The 19,226-nt window shown below is 38.9% G+C and overlaps 1 protein-coding gene across 1 annotated transcript; it reads left to right on the forward strand.

Moving 5' to 3' along the window:
• Window positions 1–391: 391 nt before the first annotated feature.
• Window positions 392–13,684, forward strand: LOC136240568 (solute carrier family 35 member F5-like). The gene is made up of 14 exons (XM_066031566.1): window positions 392–627; window positions 4,370–4,567; window positions 5,502–5,642; window positions 5,882–5,972; window positions 6,020–6,079; window positions 6,604–6,704; window positions 10,344–10,425; window positions 10,486–10,579; window positions 11,992–12,096; window positions 12,149–12,222; window positions 12,743–12,905; window positions 12,955–13,045; window positions 13,293–13,435; window positions 13,511–13,684. The coding sequence occupies exons 1-14, from the start codon at window positions 526–528 to the stop codon at window positions 13,575–13,577; spliced, it is 1,512 nt and encodes a 503-aa protein (XP_065887638.1). The 5' UTR covers window positions 392–525; the 3' UTR covers window positions 13,578–13,684.
• Window positions 13,685–19,226: the final 5,542 nt, after the last annotated feature.

Below are 19,226 nucleotides of genomic sequence, written 5' to 3' on the forward strand. Positions count from 1 at the left end.
GTACTTTTTGCAACTTAAAAAGGAATGTACTAGCTTAAGCATGCTTTTAGGCAGCATTTTATGGTTCATGTGCCAGGCAAATAATATGGACAGCCCACCAGGACGGGAACAGATTTTATTTGGAGTGGCCTTACAGGCATGTTGCTCTAGTACTTCACAGTGCAATGCATGACTGTCTGTTACGGTTCTAGTTGGGTAGCTATGGTTACCGTATCCCTCGCCACGCTTGTACTTGAATATATGCGAGTTATGATGGCTCTCCGACTATAAAAACAGGTACACTATAGCTAGGAGGCGATACCAACACACCATACACTCACTGACAGTAGCAGAAACTAAAGAAATTACCGAGGGGATAAGGTACATCTGTACGTGGAACCGGCGTGCACGTGGGAGATGAGATGCGTTAAAACATTAGAGGCATTGAAATCACATGCTAAAGGAAACCATACCGAGTGTTAACTTGCGAAAGTGGACGCGTTTCTAGTGTTATAGTGAAGCGATGTGTTACACACGTGTAGTAAGATGACACTATTCAGACGTGCAAAGACGAGGAGATTCGTATCTGGCATCTTGTTATTGCTGATCGTAGATGTGATATGGGTAGCGTCTGCGGGACTGACAGAGGTAAACTGTGAAATATCGTAACATTCTCAGTTGTCAAACTGAAACCGGCTGTGTTACATGTTACTGGCTTGTGCCTCTACTGTAAACAGCCTCAAGCGAGAAAATAAATATTTTAATGTTGTTTGTGAGGTCATAAAATATGTATAAAAACAGTAATATTATTATGAATTCTTGGGTAACTATTACGGCATTGGCATAGGTTATTTATACAGTGGTTGCTTGACATTCCTCCAGCTTTAAAACCAGAAAAGTATGCGCATAATGCACAAGATCTCGTAAAGCAGCTATAGAGCAGCCTATGGCTGACATTGCCCATTCTGATATTTGCCCTTGATTAAAGAAACTCATAAAATTGGTGATATCTTTTTGATTGGCTCTTCACTGAATTCTCCAACAGTACATTCACCAAGATGTTGACTCCTCCCTGGTAGGATGTGTGATGATTAGGGCTGGGAGACAATAAAAAGATTATCATGTTAGCTATGACATATCAATATAAACAATAATTTTATTATCCAGATAATGGTAAACCTCATAATCTATGATGTATGTATCAACAGCAGTCAGGTTACCAGTAGGCTTGTGATAAGGTGTTAAGGGACTACTAACATATATATATATATATATATATATATGTACCATGAAACCACCTAACTTCAAAGCCAAATTCCAGGGTACATATCTTATAAACCCTGGCTGGCCATGGTACATTTAAGTTAAACCATGGCTGGCTATGGTACATTTAAAATAAACCATGGCTGGCCATGATACATTTAAATGTACCATGGCCTTGATATATCTGATGAGGTAACGTTGTTTGTTTTTATAAGAATCCTGGCAGTATTCGATTGTGGGAGTTTATTATTACTCACGTGATGAAAACCATGAACCCGGTTTTGCATTCTACAGCACTCATACGAAGGCGATTCGACACCCTTACCACCCTATGAGTTGACAAACGGAAGTTTAAGGTGAGAACTAGTGTCATGGTTAATTTACAATCGCGTGTCTGCATGTTTGATTACGTACCACGCCCACTTTTTGTATATCACGAGGTAACCACTCTACAGCAAAGCTTACCCCTCTGGATGTTTAGAAAACATTGTAAACAGTGGTTAAACGATGTAGCAACTTTGAAACACTTGTTAAATCACAAAATTGAGTGTTTCCGTGATATTCATAGGATTATCCCGTTTATGGTAACAAACGTAACTGCAACGTTACTTGCTGCTGACCCATAATCGAATTTTACAAGACTCTCTATATAATAAATCCAGCGGGTTGCCTCGTATTGGCTTGGGTGATTAGTCGCCCACCACAGTAGGCTATTAGCCTACATGGTACATATCAGTTGTATCACGTGCCCTCGTGATTTTCCTGATATGTACACCCACGCTCTCGGGCCTAACGGCCCTCGAGCTTGGGTGTACATATCAGGCAAATCACTCGGGCACATGATACAACTATTACATATATATATATTATATATATATGATTTAAAGTCAAATATATAAAACTGTGTTTACAAATATTACTTCTTATCCAGGTGGTATAGATTATCGAGATAATAATAGCATGTTACTTGAACTCACTTCACAGCCCTAGTGATGATGGGGTTCACTTAAGTATCAACTGTGGTATTTGTTGTTATCAATAAGGTAGTCCTTTGACCTGCATCAACAGCTGGTTTGTGGAAGTCTCTTAACCTTGCTGAGTCAATACTCATTTGCAATGACCCATTCTATTGTGGTCCTCCCAGTAGACCGGCTGTTGTTTGGCTGCCACATTGTCCTGGTGTTCAACTTACTGAGCCATCCTATGTAAATGTTCGTTGTTAAGGTTTCTTGTAGTAAGGGAAACTTTGAAATACCAAAGTTAGGTAGAACAGTACAATCCAGGATATGCTGTAGTGTGAACCATTCATACTGTCTCATACTAGAATGAAATGTGATGAACAGTAGTAATATTACTTATCAAATTTATTTTATGAGTATTCTTAGAAAAAGCTACACAACAACTTTTTTTACTTGTAGTGATTCTCAGGTACCAATTTACTGAAATACAAGAGCTTATAGTTGTAACACTGCATAGCTATTTCTGTAATTTCAGCTACATTTGCTAAAATACCTTTAGGCACATACTTATTAAATATCTGTTCTTGTATTTGACCTGAGTTCATGTTTGACCAGTGTAGTGAACTTTTTATGTTTTTATTAAGGCCTTACAGCACAAGTGTTGAATGCCTGTAGGATGAACAAGAACTAAGTCTAGTTCTTAACCTGGGATAGTCTGGATTATGGGTGTGTCCTTATTGACCAGCAGCTCACTGTGGTGTGAGTCACAAACAGTTTAATGAATGACAAGTTGATGTTATGAGTAGAATTAAGTCAATAATTTATGAACCGTGAAATTGAATTTATAAAATTTGGAAGTAGCAGTGAACAAACTGGCTGTGAATAATTTAACTAGTCATGCAATTGTGCAGCGACAGAATAGAAGTAGCTTAGCAAGTGCTGCCGCTAGCTTCAAGATCAAAATAAATATGGCCACTATAATTCATGAAGTATATCTTAGCTATGTTTGGGGCCTACTTGACATGGTCACTATAATGAGGTGGTCTTATTAATGAGGTCATGAAGTACACCTTAGCTATGTTTGGGACCTACTTGACATGGTCATTATAATGAGGTGGTCTTATTAATGAGGTCATGAAGTACACCTTAGCTGTGTTTGGGGCCTACTTGACATGGTCACTATAATGAGGTGGTCTTGTTATAATGAGGTCATGAAGTACACCTTAGCTATGTTTGAGACCAACTTGACATGGTCATTATAATGAGGTTGTGTTATAAGTCATGAAGTACTGTATAGCCTAAATATTTTGAGGGTTAAGTTTTCACATCTTTCAAGGTTTTGGGGGTTACCAGTGAAAATCTTATCCTTCAAATATTTAGAACTTCATAAAATTATAATACATTTTGGCAAATCCACGAAAAGTTTGTTTTGGCAACAATGCTCAACCTTGAAAACTTTTCCCCTTGAACTGTACAGAACATCTTTGTGGTCACTATAATGAGGTGGTCTTATTACTGAGATGGTTATGAAGTTAGCACTTCAGTAGTAGACAGGTGGCCCCAAGTTTCACTGAGTAGGCGTCGCTGTGTTGCACCAGTAATGATTTTGTTAAGTTTGCAACCACAAAGTTGACAATGTGATGAATGACGCATTTCAGCTTCAGATGTAAAATTCTCTGTTACATTATAGAGCTTTACATGGGCAATGTCAAACAAAAAGGTGTACTTTGTTTTGTGGTTGAGGTGTGAACTGTAGTTATTGCCTACCATTAAGTGTACTTTATGAATCCAGCATCAACAGTTTGTTGTCAACCACCCTCAGGGACAACTGGGCGTGGCCAACATAACAGAACTCGGTAATCAGCAGCTTAGGTTTATTACAGGAATTAACGGGCATGTTGTACACTGCTGGAGCACTACGTAGACGTGGGCTATTGTCAACACACGTTGAAGTAGCTTATGTACTGGATTTCAATCCATTGGAAAGTTCCGTAAATAATTTAAAGCATTATCTTGCTCGTGCTATACGGATAATAATGCACTTGATGTGCTTATAAGCACTTGGCGTTGTCTTGTGCTTTACTAGCATCTCGGCCATGCCTCTTGCTGTATTATCCATGTAATGCTTGCAGCTAGCTTTAGTATATAATATACCATTTTCCTTATAGCATATATACAATGGAGACTATACTGACAGTTATCCCAAGCCGATGTTCACTACATATTTCAAGACTGTACTCTTCACCATCTACCTGGTGGCATTTATATTCTGGAAGCCATGGCAACAAGCCTGCTGCGGTGACTGCAGTTGTCACCAACTCATAAATGTCCTCGGTGAAGAAGAATCACCATTACTACAAGATGAGGTAAGTTACTGTGTACACCTAATCTGTAATGTATAATGCCTTTAAAAAAACTGATTTAGCAATGAAACTTTATAATACTGACAGATGTTTAGCAGTTAGTACTGTTTTCCTAGTTATTTTATGGTCTTCTTTGCCCAAGGTGTAGTTGAAAATCAGCAAAATCTTTCCTGGATTGACAAAAATTGTCATTAATTTACTGAATGCCTCACTCATGAAGATGACTACAAGGTGTCCAATCTTGAATGAAAGTGGTGCTGCTTGAATGATTAAGGATATCTTCTTGTTTAAACTACTATGCAAATTGCTAAATGTGGCTCACTTTATATACAATTGAGTCACAAGAAAGTTCAGTTAACAAAGCTATGTGAGGCTTCCCCCAGACCGATGGTCTATGTGTGTCTTATAATTCCTATTTTTTCCTATATAATACTTGTATATATACAATTGAGTTTCTACAAAACAGCTAATACTACTACCCATGCCTAATTTAACTGGCAGGCACATATAAGTGAGAGGTAAAGATAATTGCAGTCTGCTGTATCCCAGGTACATGTCTGTTTGCATAGCAACTAAGGTATAATTTATCACTAACTCATTTGGCTAATAGCAGTCACCACACTTTTATTATCAAGTAGAGTACGTGACATACCAGGGTTCCGAGTGCCTGGCACGAATAAGCAAGCTACCAATATATCTCAGACTTCATATAATTCAAAATCTGGACTACAAGTCCAATTGATGTTCTGTATGCGAGTTATCCATCGATGAACATCAGTAGCCACTGTAGTGACTTATGTGGATACAATACTTGTGTTGCAAAGTTTTTTGAGGCTTTTAAAAAGTTATTCCTTTGGAATGTTAAGTGTCTGAATTGTGAAGGTTCCTTGAGTGTCCATGTTAATAGGTTCTAGTGTACTTATTTGTTAATTATTAGGAGCAAAATGCCTCTTCATCATCCCTTCCTGTGAACCGAGGTGAAGATGAGAAGACAAAAGATACACTACCCAGTTGTCCTGGTAACAAAGATGACAAAGTGATTCCAATTTCACCAGACACAATGGCACTTTGCTCACTGGTAAGACCTGCATGAGTAAAGGAATTAAATCCTGTCCCGGAAGGATTATATGTCTGAAGTATGGAGGAACCTGTGTTTACGCCTCCAGTAGTGTTTCCAATCTTTCACATTTCCCTCCAATATTTTACCACTCCAATATGCCTCTCAAATAATTTACTCTCTCCAATATTTATCCCTCCAATATTACCCCCTTTAACATTTTAGTCTTTCAATGTCTTTATGTGTGTTAATGTCATTAGAGTGAGCCACAGTTTGAACCAATCAAAGAAATATCTGATTATGAGCCAAGCAGGAAACAAGGCACTACCACTCCAGTATGTCATTCTGATGGTAAGTGATGCTCTGAATCGCCCGCATACACTTTTGTGTCATTGCAGGTTGTGAAAACTGTCATAAAGTAAAGTTTTGTCGAACTGTGGAAGTCCGTCATTTACCAGGTGTGTGTGTTTGTGTGTGTATATATGGTCATGTGCATTGGCCCGGTAATCGAAAGATTTTAGGTCCATTGCCTGGTTTGCAAGAAACTTTACCTAGTCTACCCAACTGTATAATGATAGCCTGGTGTTAACTGGGGAATCATTCCACCCAGCTGTAACATCAATGGGTACCTGGCGTTTACTGGGAAAACAAATGCTAAACTGGATCATTGTGAAACGGTTCCACTGTTAGACCTGGACAGTCCTCCTGCAGTTTACTAGTCCTGCCCCAGGGGGATTTGTCTGCACAAGCAAGTCTCAAGTGCCTGCATTCTGCAGTGCTGATTCGTTGGGCGGCAGTTGTTATATTTTGCATGGCTGCTTCATTTTGTGTGTGTGTGTGTGTTGTGTGAGTGTTAGTGCCCGTATGTGTGTGTGAGTGTGTGCGCATGTGTCTTTGTGTGCCATGTGTGTGTGCATGCATATGTGTGTATGTGTACCGCATACAGTAGTGCTGTATCTTATACCTGTAATTTGCTTCTCAGAGGAGTCATCATATCCTGACACAAATGACAGTTGTTCAGATCCATCAATTCCACTCACTGTCAGACAAACAGCACTTCTAGCTCTTCTGTTTGGTGTTGTGGTAAGTACATCAATCATACTACCATGTTTGGTATTCTTCCTTCTCTGTGTAGCATTTTTGTTATATAGTTTATGTAATAGTTGTATCATGTACCCGAGTGATGTGCCGAATATGTACACCCACGCTCTCGTAATGGCCCGAGAGCGTGGGTGTACATATCAGGCAAATCACGAGGGCACGTGATACAACTGATATATATGTACCATGTAGGCTAATAGCCTACTGTGGTGGGCGACCAACCACCCAAGCCAATACGAGGCAACCCGCTGGATTTATTACATAGAGAGTCTTGTAAAATTCGATTATGGGTCAGCAGCAAGTAACGTTGCAGTTACGTTTGTTAACATAAACGGGCAAATCCTATGAATATCACGGAACCACTCAATTTTGCGATTTAACAAGTGTTTCAAAGTTGCTACATCGTTTAACCACTGTTTACAACGTTTTTTAAACATCCAGAGGGGTAAGCTTTGCTGTAGAGTGGTTACCTCGTGATATACGAAGAGTGGGCGTGGTACGTAATTAAACACGCGGACACGCGATTGTAAATTAACCATGACACTAGTTCTCACCTTAAACTTCCGTTTGTCAACTCATAGGGTGGTAAGGGTGTCGAATCGCCTTCGTATGAGTGCTGTAGAATGCAAAATCGGGTTCATGGTTTTCATCACGTGAGTAATAATAAACTCCCACAATCGAATACTGCCAGGATTCTTATAAAAACAAACAACGTTACCTCATCAGATATATCAAGGCCATGGTACATTTAAATGTATCATGGCCAGCCATGGTTTATTTTAAATGTACCATAGCCAGCCATGGTTTAACTTAAATGTACCATGGCCAGCCAGGGTTTATAAGATATGTAACCTGGAATTTGCCTTTGAAGTTAGGTGGTTTCATGGTACATGAATGGTTGAGGACACTATTAAGTACCTGCATCATAACAGTATAATAGTACTGTATAGTAGAGACCACAAAGGTTTGGGTGTAGCACATGGAAAAACATCACCCAAAACCAACCCCACTTCTCCCTGTTGACGATGAAGCAATATTGGTTAGGTGAAACGCCCAAACAAGCCTTCAGATTGACCCGAAATGCTTTCAACAAGTTGCTATTGAATTTTTTTAGTATTATTATTAAACGGAATTTCCTAATGACTGACTGACTGACTGACTGCCTTCAGACAAGCATAACTCGATAACGGCTAAAACTACGGGCTTGGATTTTTCACCGTTTGACCTCGCTTCAGTCGGACATTTGCCTTTTGACATACCACAGTACGTACAATACATTCTTTGTGGACTTACCAGTGTCCTCCTTTGTGTCCCATTCATCTTTGCTGACTGCTAAAGGTATTACATTGGCAGTAGCGCGAGATGACTTCCCTTTGTAACAGAAATCGTCCATATTTTTCATAGTGGCTACTTTGATTGCAGAGGTGCTCTTCAAACAGTTCTTGATTTGTAATGCTTTGTAACGGGTTCAATAAAGCTGACAATGAAGCGTAATGGATACTTCACTTTTCAGACAATAATGGATAGCTGGGGTGTGTGGTGCCATTTCTTTCTTTTGATGCAGTGTGTGTGGGTTCACCAGTCATAGTAATTTTATTTTATATAAAATGTTAATAAACAAATACACAAAAAAAATTTGGAATTTTCAGCAGAGTAGGGACTATATAGCACATCGATAAAAAGTACTGAAACAAGCTGGAGTAGTGCATGATATTAAATCACAGTAAAACGATAAGAAGTGTTATATCCCTACTGTGCTCATGATACCATAATGGAAACACACAGTAGAGATATAACACTTCTTATAGTTTTACTGTGATTTAATATTGTGCACTACTCCAACTTGTTTCAGTACTTTTTATCGATGTGTTATGGTCCTACTCTAGTTGAAAATTCCTTTTTTTGTATACTTGTGCTATTTGGAATTACGTGAGGAAGGTGAATGTTGAAATATCAATTGGCACCAATGCAAAGATATGACAGTCATTTTGAAGAAATACATGTGACAATAATTAAAATGATGTAACATGAACTGTTCCCTCTAAAAGGACCAGCCAGTTGGTTTCTTTGTAGTTGTTTGACTAGGTAGCTTGCACAGCACAGTGACCTACAACTCATCTTTAATCTTCAGCTGGTAGTTGTGCAGGTGTTCTAAGAGAAACTATATCAACTAAAAAACAAGGTGTGGTAGGTGGGAGGAACATGTTTATAGTTTAGCTTGTGTAATTCCAGATAGCATGCAGGCACTTTGTGTCCTGAGCCATTCGTTCGGAAGACTCCGTTTTATAACGTTTGAACAACATGTATGTTATGGTTTATGTATACTTGGAATGTCAAAACACTTACAGTATGCCAAATTTGTTTTGTCATCCCCATCTCTGTTGTCAGCTGCTTCAGAAACAATCTTTCTCTACTTGTGAGGAGAGTTTTGCTGGGTACTAAGACACTGTTTTGTGAACTGGTGGAATATACCACTGTTGTGTGTGTCCCCCAGCATCTGTATCTCAGCCTGCATGGCATTGACGCTATTACACAATTTTGTGATGGTTTGCTTTGTCTCCATGGTTCTAATTGAACATCTCCGCACATGTAGACTGTCACAGTTAATAAAAATGCCAAAAAACTTGACCGCATTGTCCTTTTGTCACATTACATCATTTTAATTTTTTCATGTGCATTTCTTCAAATGGCTATCATATTCTTGTATTTGTGTTGATATGAAATAGTACCTTCCAATTCAAATAAAACTTACAATATTACCTCGAATTACAGCCAGTACTATATAAATGCCTTATCCTGTTTAGTCGCTGGGAACAGAGTAAGTTAGAACTGTTGGATTTCAATTAATACTTGGGTCATAAATGAATTCCTAGAGCAGTCATAGTTTCTAACAGTTAGTTCTGTGCAATGACAATTGATGAAGTGAAATATCTCCTGTAACCAACGTTATAATCATGAATCTCAGAAGAAACCAAGTAGGGCACAATGAAAGGTACACTGTATGGAGTTGATTCTAGGGAAATAGATTTTTATTGGTCTCCTATTCACTGGCTTCATTAGTCTTTGGTCTTTTTTTAGTAGCCAGGAAAGAAGGGGGATACCTGGGTCAGAATGTGGTAGTTATTCTTGGGCCACAAATTCCGTGAACCCATAAGCAGGTAGCTGGTCACTTTGTACACAAGGTGACTTCATTAACACCCACCTCATCTCATTATTGAAGCCACATTATTTGTTCCCAGAAGTATCCTTAATAAAGCCTAATTCATATACGTAGAATTGATAGTGAATGATATGAGATCCAATTTTGTTCCTGAGATCCAATTTCACAGTCATTAAAAAGGCTCTCAGGTATTTACCGTCGCTATGGTTACTACTGATGTGCCTACACACAACACTGCATGTGAACCTCCTCATAGTTGAGATATAACAATGTCAGTAATGTGTATGAAGCTGATTGATGTATATGACATAATGAACTCGTTAATGTGGGCATTTGAGGACACCTATCTAATCCAGACACTTAGATAAGGATTCCTTAGTACACAGACTGACCTGGAAAACATCGGGACACTCTAACATATAACCATACATTTAGTTCACTATAGATTGTCTCCCTTTTAGTGGTTCTTTGCTAACTACTTGTACCAACGAGCCTTCACAACATCCAGTGTTGCCATGGTGAACACTCTGTCATCAGTATCAGGTCAGAAGTCACATGTTGTCACAACCCTCCCTAACATGTTGTCACACGCCTCTCCCACAGGTGTGTTTGTGCTCCTGTTATCTGCCATCCCGATATGCAGCTCATCATCTTCAGATAGGTTCACTCTTACCAAGTTTGTGGTAGTCATGATTAGGTGAGTACTTCTTTTTATGGCGTGCATGTGTGTGTGTGTGTCAGAAGGGCTGAAACTTTGGTGATCCATTCCTTGGACACTGCAGATAATGCTGAGAAAATAAAAAATTCAAAAGGTGTGCAAACAAGTCAAGTTTTTGCTGAGACGGTCACATATAATAATAAAAAAACACGTAAAAATATATGTGAGTAGTATTGCAAAAGCTGTCAACTTGAAATTACTCTTAGAAAGTGGCTCAGATCTAAACAACCCATCATTTTGGAAAAGTTGCTTTTCAGTGTATTCTTCATGATAAATGGCAGTAAAATAAGCCGAAGTTTTCTTTCCTTTTTTCCCAGCCTACCAACCCATAGTGCTAGACAGTAGAAGAGCAAAATAATTGATTTATACCGCCACTATTCCAAAAATAAACTACAGGTGCTTACATTCACTGCCATTAGTCTAAAATATTGCAATTTGATGTAAAATGGTATCCATTGAATAGAAAATCAGCCAAGGTATATTTAGTCATTTATGCATATGGGTGGTATGAAGGCAGTTTAGGAAGAAATGACGACGGTCTTGCTTATGTTTAATGCATCGTAAACAAACATACCTAACACGCACACCATTGGGGCTACAGAAACGAAACAAAGATTTTCTAACTCTCCGTGAGCAGGCTAATAAGATGGTGTATAGTTTTAATCAATTTGAGTCTTCTTTCTTGGAGTAACGGCCTTATAAAAACTAGCATATTTTTTTCTTTGTAACATGCATAATTTTATGATAAAAAATTTTGGTTTTCTCAATATGCATGCTTTTGCGAACAAGTCAGAGACGATCACATAAGATACCAGAGAATAATTTCTGTACCAACAACAGAAATTACTGCTGGAGGTTATTTTGATAGTTCACAAAAAGTTTGAACTTGTAATAAAAATAGTAAGCTGCTATACATCACACTGGTATTGCGGGCATGTTCATGTAGGATCATGTGCAGTAGATTGTTGGGTTATCCAATGGTCTCAGGAAATGAGAAAATGTGTTCAGTGAATTCTACGAATATTTGTACAGTGGTCCCTTGATTATCCGAACTCGTTGGGCCCTGGGTGTGTTCAGATAATTGAAAAGTTCGGATAATCAAAGCCCATACAGAGCCTTGCTCAATTACTCTAATAGAACACACACCTTATATTAAAATACTCTAATAGAGCAGTTATCGCTACAGTTCGGATAACTGAAAGTTCGGTTAATCAATGGCCGGATAATCGACGGACCACTGTATGTTCAATATTGTAATAGAACATGCATTTACACTAATACAAATGTACACATACTGATGTACATGTATTATAAACTTGAGATACTCAACAGACTTCAGATAAATGATGGTTGCATCACCTTGTCTATATGTAATCATATTTATTATACAGTCTTGGAGGAGCAACAGCTATTGGTGTGTCAAAGTCTCAGGACCATTCTCACTCTCATGAACATGTTTTGGAGGGAGTGTTGTGTTCCATTGGTGGAGCTGTCCTGTAAGTTGGTCACCATGACAACACATCACTGTGTGTAATATCCATCCTGTAGCTATGCTTGTTACCTGGTGCTACTGAAGAAGAAAGCTAGTAATGAAGACCGGCTAGAAATACCAATGTTCTTTGGTATGTGAACTTTGCACATAGTGAACGACATCGAAAAGGACACAATAAAATGTGGACACCTTGACAATCAGGACACTTGTCCATGGTCCCATTTTAGTTTACACACATTTAAGCCCCTGAAATCAGGACACCTCTCTGTAGTTACACTTTAATAGCCAGGACATGTGCCATGTATATGCATCTAGAACTGCAGCTACTGAAATCAGGACACCTTGATATCAGGGTGCTTTTAACAGGACACATCCATGTAGTTCCAGCACTTTTGTACAGTGTAGAAATGTAAGGACAGCAAAACTCCTGGCCTAGTTCAATATGAAGTATAGTTGTGTTTTATTAGAGAATATTAATGAGGCCTGGTCATTGTGTACATATTTAAATACTGTATAAATAAGAGTGTGGGCTTAACTTTACACTTGAGTGTAAGAGCATGGCTTACATATGGTCATTGTATAGACCTATGAATAGGAGCATGGGGTTCAATTCAGGCTACTTATACTTATTGAAATCTATTTCTTTTCAGGATTTGTGGGACTATGTGATGGTGTTGTTTTACTGCCCTTTGTGGCTCTGTGGCATATCACAGGCATTGAGACCTTTGAACTACCACCCAATAATGAAGTATGGACACTTCTACTAATAAACGGCTTTGTGGGAACTGTTCTATCAGAGCTACTCTGGTTATGGTGAGTTGTACAGAAGTAGTTAAACTGTTGTTAGTGTGTTGTGTTTCAGGGGATGTTTTCTGACTACTCCATTAGTTGGTACCCTCAGTCTATCACTGGTCACACCCCTCAGTATCCTGTATAGTATACTAATACAACATGTGAGTTGTAACACTGTGTGTAGTGTGTGCGTGCGTAGTGTAGTGTGTGTAATGTAGTGTGTGGTGTGGTGTGTGCGTGTGTGCGTAGTGTAGTGTAGTGTGCGTGCATGCATGTGTGTGTAATGTGTAGTGTGCATGCAAATCCCAATCATCACATATTTACAAGTTACACTGAAAGCTAGATGTATATGTTGGTACATGCATAAGTGTAAGGTTATCTATTACAAATCTCACATTTACTACACAGGTGTCATTTAGTTGGTTGTTCTTTGTCGGAGCAGCAGCCATTCTACTGTCATTCATTTTAGTCACATTTCTAGAGCAATACGGCAGCTGGGATCCCATTTGGAACATCACAAAGAAGATCCTTATCCTCTTGTGTTGTAACCAGTAAGTGTGTCATAGTGGGGTACACAGGGACTTCCCCCAGGGGATAATTATCTTTGTTGTGTGATTTCATCACAGGATAGATGACGATAACGAGGATAACAATGTTTCAGATGACAATCGCTATATCATTTCACAGAAATAGTTTTGTAGCGTTAATGATTTTAATAGTTTTGTAACAGTACCATTTTTGTTATTGAAATTGTAAATACCCAATGTATAACCCTAATTACAAATACCTTTTTTACCATGTTGCTGTGTTGTGCATGAAAACTGTGAAGCTACAGATTAGCAGTTGATATGTCTTCATAAAATTTTACTACTATGCAACCAGCAAATAGTAGTGAGCATTTCTATAGGTATGGTTTGGGCCATGTGCTAGATCTACAATGTACCTGTCACCTAGCCAGACTGTTTGTTTACAGTTTACTTCTGAAAAAAAAAATTATCCACACTGAAGTAACAAATCAAACAAAATTCTACACACTTTCATGACTGCTTGTCTGCCATTTCTGAGCCATGTCATGTCCAAATGCGGCCAAACTTTGAAAGCAAATATGTACTAATAGTCGAATCATGCTCAACAACTCACTACTCTTCTGAATGAGCTCCTCCCTATTACCTGTTCTTTGGTGCAGTTGGCTTGTGAGAAGGAGGCTACCAACTGTTCTGTGATGCTGTTTCTCTGCATTATCACTGGATGCCACCCGCAGACATAATATGCATTCTTTCCTCATCCTGTTCTTGGAGGTGGATACAATACAATGAAGTTTGTGTGACTTGACAGCTAGTATGATGACTGAGGTTTGCAATAATGTTGAAGATGAACCCCATCTGCAGCCACTTTAAGTTTTGGACAATCAGAACTGCTAATCAGTTCTGATCCTTGTGTGTAACTTGATAATATGTTGCTGCTAACAGCCAATTCTGGGGACTGGTGGGGGAGGTTTTAGGCTCCCAGCATTTATAGTGTGCAAGTCGCAGAAGCCCAATTTTTTAAAGTCAACAAGTAAGGCACGGAACATGTTTTGGATACATGTTTCTGACTCCCTGTATTCAGGTCCCTAGTGGGATAGCATAGTTGTACTCTAAATAATTTTTATGAATCTCCTGAAACGCCCGCCCCTACCGATACTTTGTGTACACGTGATGTAGTTAGTTAACTACTCTTGTCTGATCGGTGTGTGTGAAGGAATTGACCTGTTCAAGAAGAGCGACAAAGGTACGGCGCCGCTATTATGCAGAATATAAAGTTATTAGTATAATTATTATATAAATTCCACAATTACTGCCCAAGGCGGCGCTCGCCAATTGGAGATGGGGAGGAGACTCCACTAACTGTAAAATTACTATTTTCCTTCACAGCTACCAGTACTCCACTACTGAAGGATCTCTATAAACACATCACTCCACAATATGCTACAGACTGGAAAGTGATAGGAACACTAATGGGTCTACCCAGTGAAGAATTGAATATCATAGAGCTTGATAACCATTACAAGGGTGTTCGCTGCTGTAATGCCATGTTGGAGAAGTGGCTTAAAGTGGACCCTTCTGCTAGTTGGGAGAAATTGGTTAAAGCTATTGAGTTACCGGCAGTGTCCAGTGATCAAGCTTCTGATAAAGGTGACTAGCTATATTGTGTGTACAGCATGTGTAGGTAAACAATTGTTCTTAACTAGCTATTGTGTTGTCTTAGTGACCTCCAAACCCAACATGGATAAGTCAACAGTCACTGATCAAGGTAGAGTGGACACAGTATTGTGTGCTCCATTTTATGTGTTGTTGATAGGAATCTCCATATTGTCCAACAGGGTAAGACAACTTGTATACAAACACGATTTGCTGTTGACGAAGATGCTTGGCCACCTAATCAACCACAAGATTTTACTCCACTGTTATTAGCTCACCATGAACATCACCACACTTTCAAACAGGCAGCTGCACTGCAATTGGCTGAATTAGTCCAATTTGGTGGTGTTGATCCCAAGCATTACCCACAGGACAGCCATCAATCACTGAGAGAAGCACTTGATAACAGTAAGACAACTAAACAACTAGTTGATATCTTAGCTCCACTACAAGAGAGTGACAATACACAATTTATTTTGGTTGAGGGGTTGCCTGGTATCGGCAAATCTTTGTTGTTACAAGAAATTGCTTACAATTGGGCTAAACGAAAGTTGTTGCAAAACTTCAAAATAGTCCTCCTGGTACAGTTGCGTAGCCCTGCTGTACAGCAAGTATCACTTGTTGCCGATCTTTTTCAGCTGGTCTGCAAACGAGAGACAAAAGCAACAGAGATTGCCACTGCATGTAGTGAATACCTGTTTGAGAACAATGGTAAAGATGCTGTTTTTCTTTTTGATGGCTATGATGAATTCCCAGATAATCTGCAGAAAGATAGTTTAGTTGCTGATATATTGAAACGCAAAGTGCTACCTCATTGTGGCTTGGTAGTGTCCTCTCGTCCACATGCCTCAGTGAGACTTAGACAACAAGCTACTGTCAGAGTTGATATCTTGGGCTTTGCTAAGGAGGAACGAAAGCTACACATTAACCAGTCCTTGAAGGGACAACCACATGCAATCAAAGAGCTCACTGAATATCTTGAAGGCAATCTGACTATTAATGGCCTGTGTTTCATCCCTTTCAACATGATGATCTTGATTTATCTGTACAAACAGGGAATTTCTCTTCCCAGTAATTGTACACAGCTCTACAATTACTTCATCTGTCTTACCATCTGTCGACATATTGCCAAGTCCAGTCATCCTCTTGACAACACCATCACTGATCTAGACAACCTCCCTGAGCCCTATAAACCATAACTTAAGCAACTGTCTGAGTTAGCCCTCGAGGGTATCAATAACAACAAGTTAATTTTTACCTTACAGGAGATAAAAGCAGTTTGTCCAGGCATTGAAAGTGCGCTCAACGGCTTTGGAATGCTGCAGGCTGTTCCATTTTGGGCTAGCTGGGAAAACAATGACATTCAACTTCATCCATTTTTCCATTCAGGAGTTCTTAGCTGCTTACCATATCACTCAGCTTCCACCAGACAAAGAGCTGCAAGTACTTGAAGCAAAGTTCTGGAGTGATGTTCATTCAAGCATGTTTACAATGTATATCTCACTTACCAAGGGACAACGATATGCTTTTAAACGATTTCTCTCTGGTGGGGATGACACGATCACTATTGCTGAAATATTCTTGAAAAATCAACTAAAATGTTTTCGTTTGTTTCACTCCTTCTATGAGGCCAACGATGAAGTGATGTATACTTCTATACAACAAGCAAAAATCTTCGATGACAAAATAATCGACCTTTGTCACATTAGCTTATCACCATACGATATTGACTGTGTTTCACTCTTCCTTACCTGTTCACCTCACAAGGAGTGGAAGGAGCTTAACTTGTGGGATTGCCATATCCAAAATCATGGCTTTTGTATCCTTCATCGCAATCTGATGAGTTACTGCATCACTATCACACACTTGGGCTTGTCAGTTAATGGCCTCACGAGATCATCTTCCTCCTACATCAGTAACCTCGTCCTCCATTGTAGAGTGAAAAAGTTGCAGATTAATGGTAACCACACCATTGGAGAGGACCCTACTCTCTACGACATGTTGTCCCATCCTTCCTCTAGACTAGTGGAGCTGTCCATGATCAATACCAGCTTATCATCAACTTCAACCATTGTGTTCTTCACTGCACTAGGTAAGGGGAACAAACTGCAGCAGCTCAACGTTAACCTCAATCACATCACTGATGAAGCTTGTGATGTTATTGTTACTACAATAAAAAGCAACACGTCCCTAGTTAAGCTAGAGATAAGTGGCAACAAGATCAGTGCAGAAGTTTGTCAACATATTATGGCACAAGCCCTCCAGCACAGCAACACATTAAAATGGCTAGGGATACCTCTTTACACTGAAGAGGATTAAATTATTACATGAACAAACAGAGAAAGTAGATGTCAACAAGTTTAAAACTGGACATTACCTCTTAGTAGCTACTTTTCTATAGATTTCACTTTTTATGACTGTAATGGTCACAAGTGTCATTTGCTCTGATTCTGTCAACATCCAACTGTTAACATTGAGGGGCTCATCTATTTGAGTATACATTGTACAAGAATTGGCAGAAATTTCAAAGAAATATACAGTATAGGTTGCAAATAGGATGTCAATAATTTCTATTTCATTATTCTGATAAAACTTAAGCTAGTGGTTTTTTGTAGCTATCATTCAATGGAAGCTAGGAACACTGTTAACATCTCAACCTAGCTTCCCTCATGAACCAACAGCTATTCAGTGGCATGGGTAAAGCAGTTTTAGATAACTAAAGGCTAAGTGTAATTGTGATAGTTGTAGACTTGCTGGCAAGTACAATGGACACTAGAAACTGTGCATATATATAACTACATTAAATCACCTTTGGAAATTAAAATTGAATCTTACAGCTATATGGCTGATATTCATTTTTGGTATCAAAGTTTGTCCCCATTTCTACAACTCACTCCACTTCACAATGTCACAAAATACATGTAGCGTAACTACTATAGACTACAGTAACTTTAAAAGCTAGCTACTCACGATCAACTACATAATTATATAACAGCACCTAATGCTATAGCCCTATTATGTCAAGACTACAGCTAGCAGTCAGGTACTAGTTGTCAAATGTTACTATATAGGTAATCCTTTGCTAGCCTATTTAAGTAGCAGCCAGCTGCTAGAGTCAGAGCTGAACAGAATTGTTTTAGCCAAGGAGCCTATACCTAACAGTAAAGCTATGACCAAGCCAAACAGTATAATAGCTACATTGAAATACATAAGAATAGAAAAGCTTCTTCCTTATTCAGGCAACCATACAGGAGAAAGCTTAAAGTTTATAAATAATCCTTACCCATAACCATAAAAAAATAAGAAAAAAGTGAAACTGTCAAATCAGAGCTTTGAAACCTGATAATGTCAAAAAACAGCAAATTGCACCCTACACTCCAACTCTGAGTTAAACTTTTCAGCCACACCTATAGTTAGTTAGCTACACTAACTCACTGCACTACCTACACTCAGCATTATACTGTTCTATGTACGCTGAGCCACTGACTGTATAGCCCAGAACTTTTACAAAACTTCCTAGCAACTGACAAACAGCTGCCCTATGGCACATCAATGGAACAGCTATATAGCTATGGTACAAGCAACTGTTTGCTTATAAAAAGATAACCCTTGTGCTATTCATGCCTCAGGGAAGCATTAGCTACCACTGAAGACCTTTGGCAATCGCTACTCGCTATCCTGGAGGGCATATGCTTGGAATTATACTACTTGACCTGTACATGGGGACCAGGACATGTGTACTACGAGTACCTACCATTGTGGTGTAACCCTGTTACTTGGTATCACTCTTACAAGGCAATAATATATTTGGTTGCTACTACCTCAATCAGTTTTCCTATAATTATATGTACATGTTAATTGTTTGATTTGGCTGTGCATAGTACATGTATTTGGCTTTGTGCCATTTGGGCTTTATCAGTTGATCCAGCTGCCCAGTACAATAAATTAAACCTGGAAGAGTATTTACTGACTGTTCTATTAGATAGTTTTACACATACATGGGACCAAGGTACTGAATTTTGTACAATGATATAACCAGGGGGTCTTATAGCCTCTCCAATTGCATGTACTTGGCGATCCATAACTTGACTTATGTGTATGGTACCAGCCTGAAATTTGGTCACCTTACACTCCTAACATAGCACTAATTCTGGATGTAATT

The sequence above is a fragment of the Dysidea avara genome, chromosome 12 (genome assembly GCF_963678975.1).
Source record: "Dysidea avara chromosome 12, odDysAvar1.4, whole genome shotgun sequence".
Taxonomy (NCBI): domain Eukaryota; kingdom Metazoa; phylum Porifera; class Demospongiae; order Dictyoceratida; family Dysideidae; genus Dysidea; species Dysidea avara.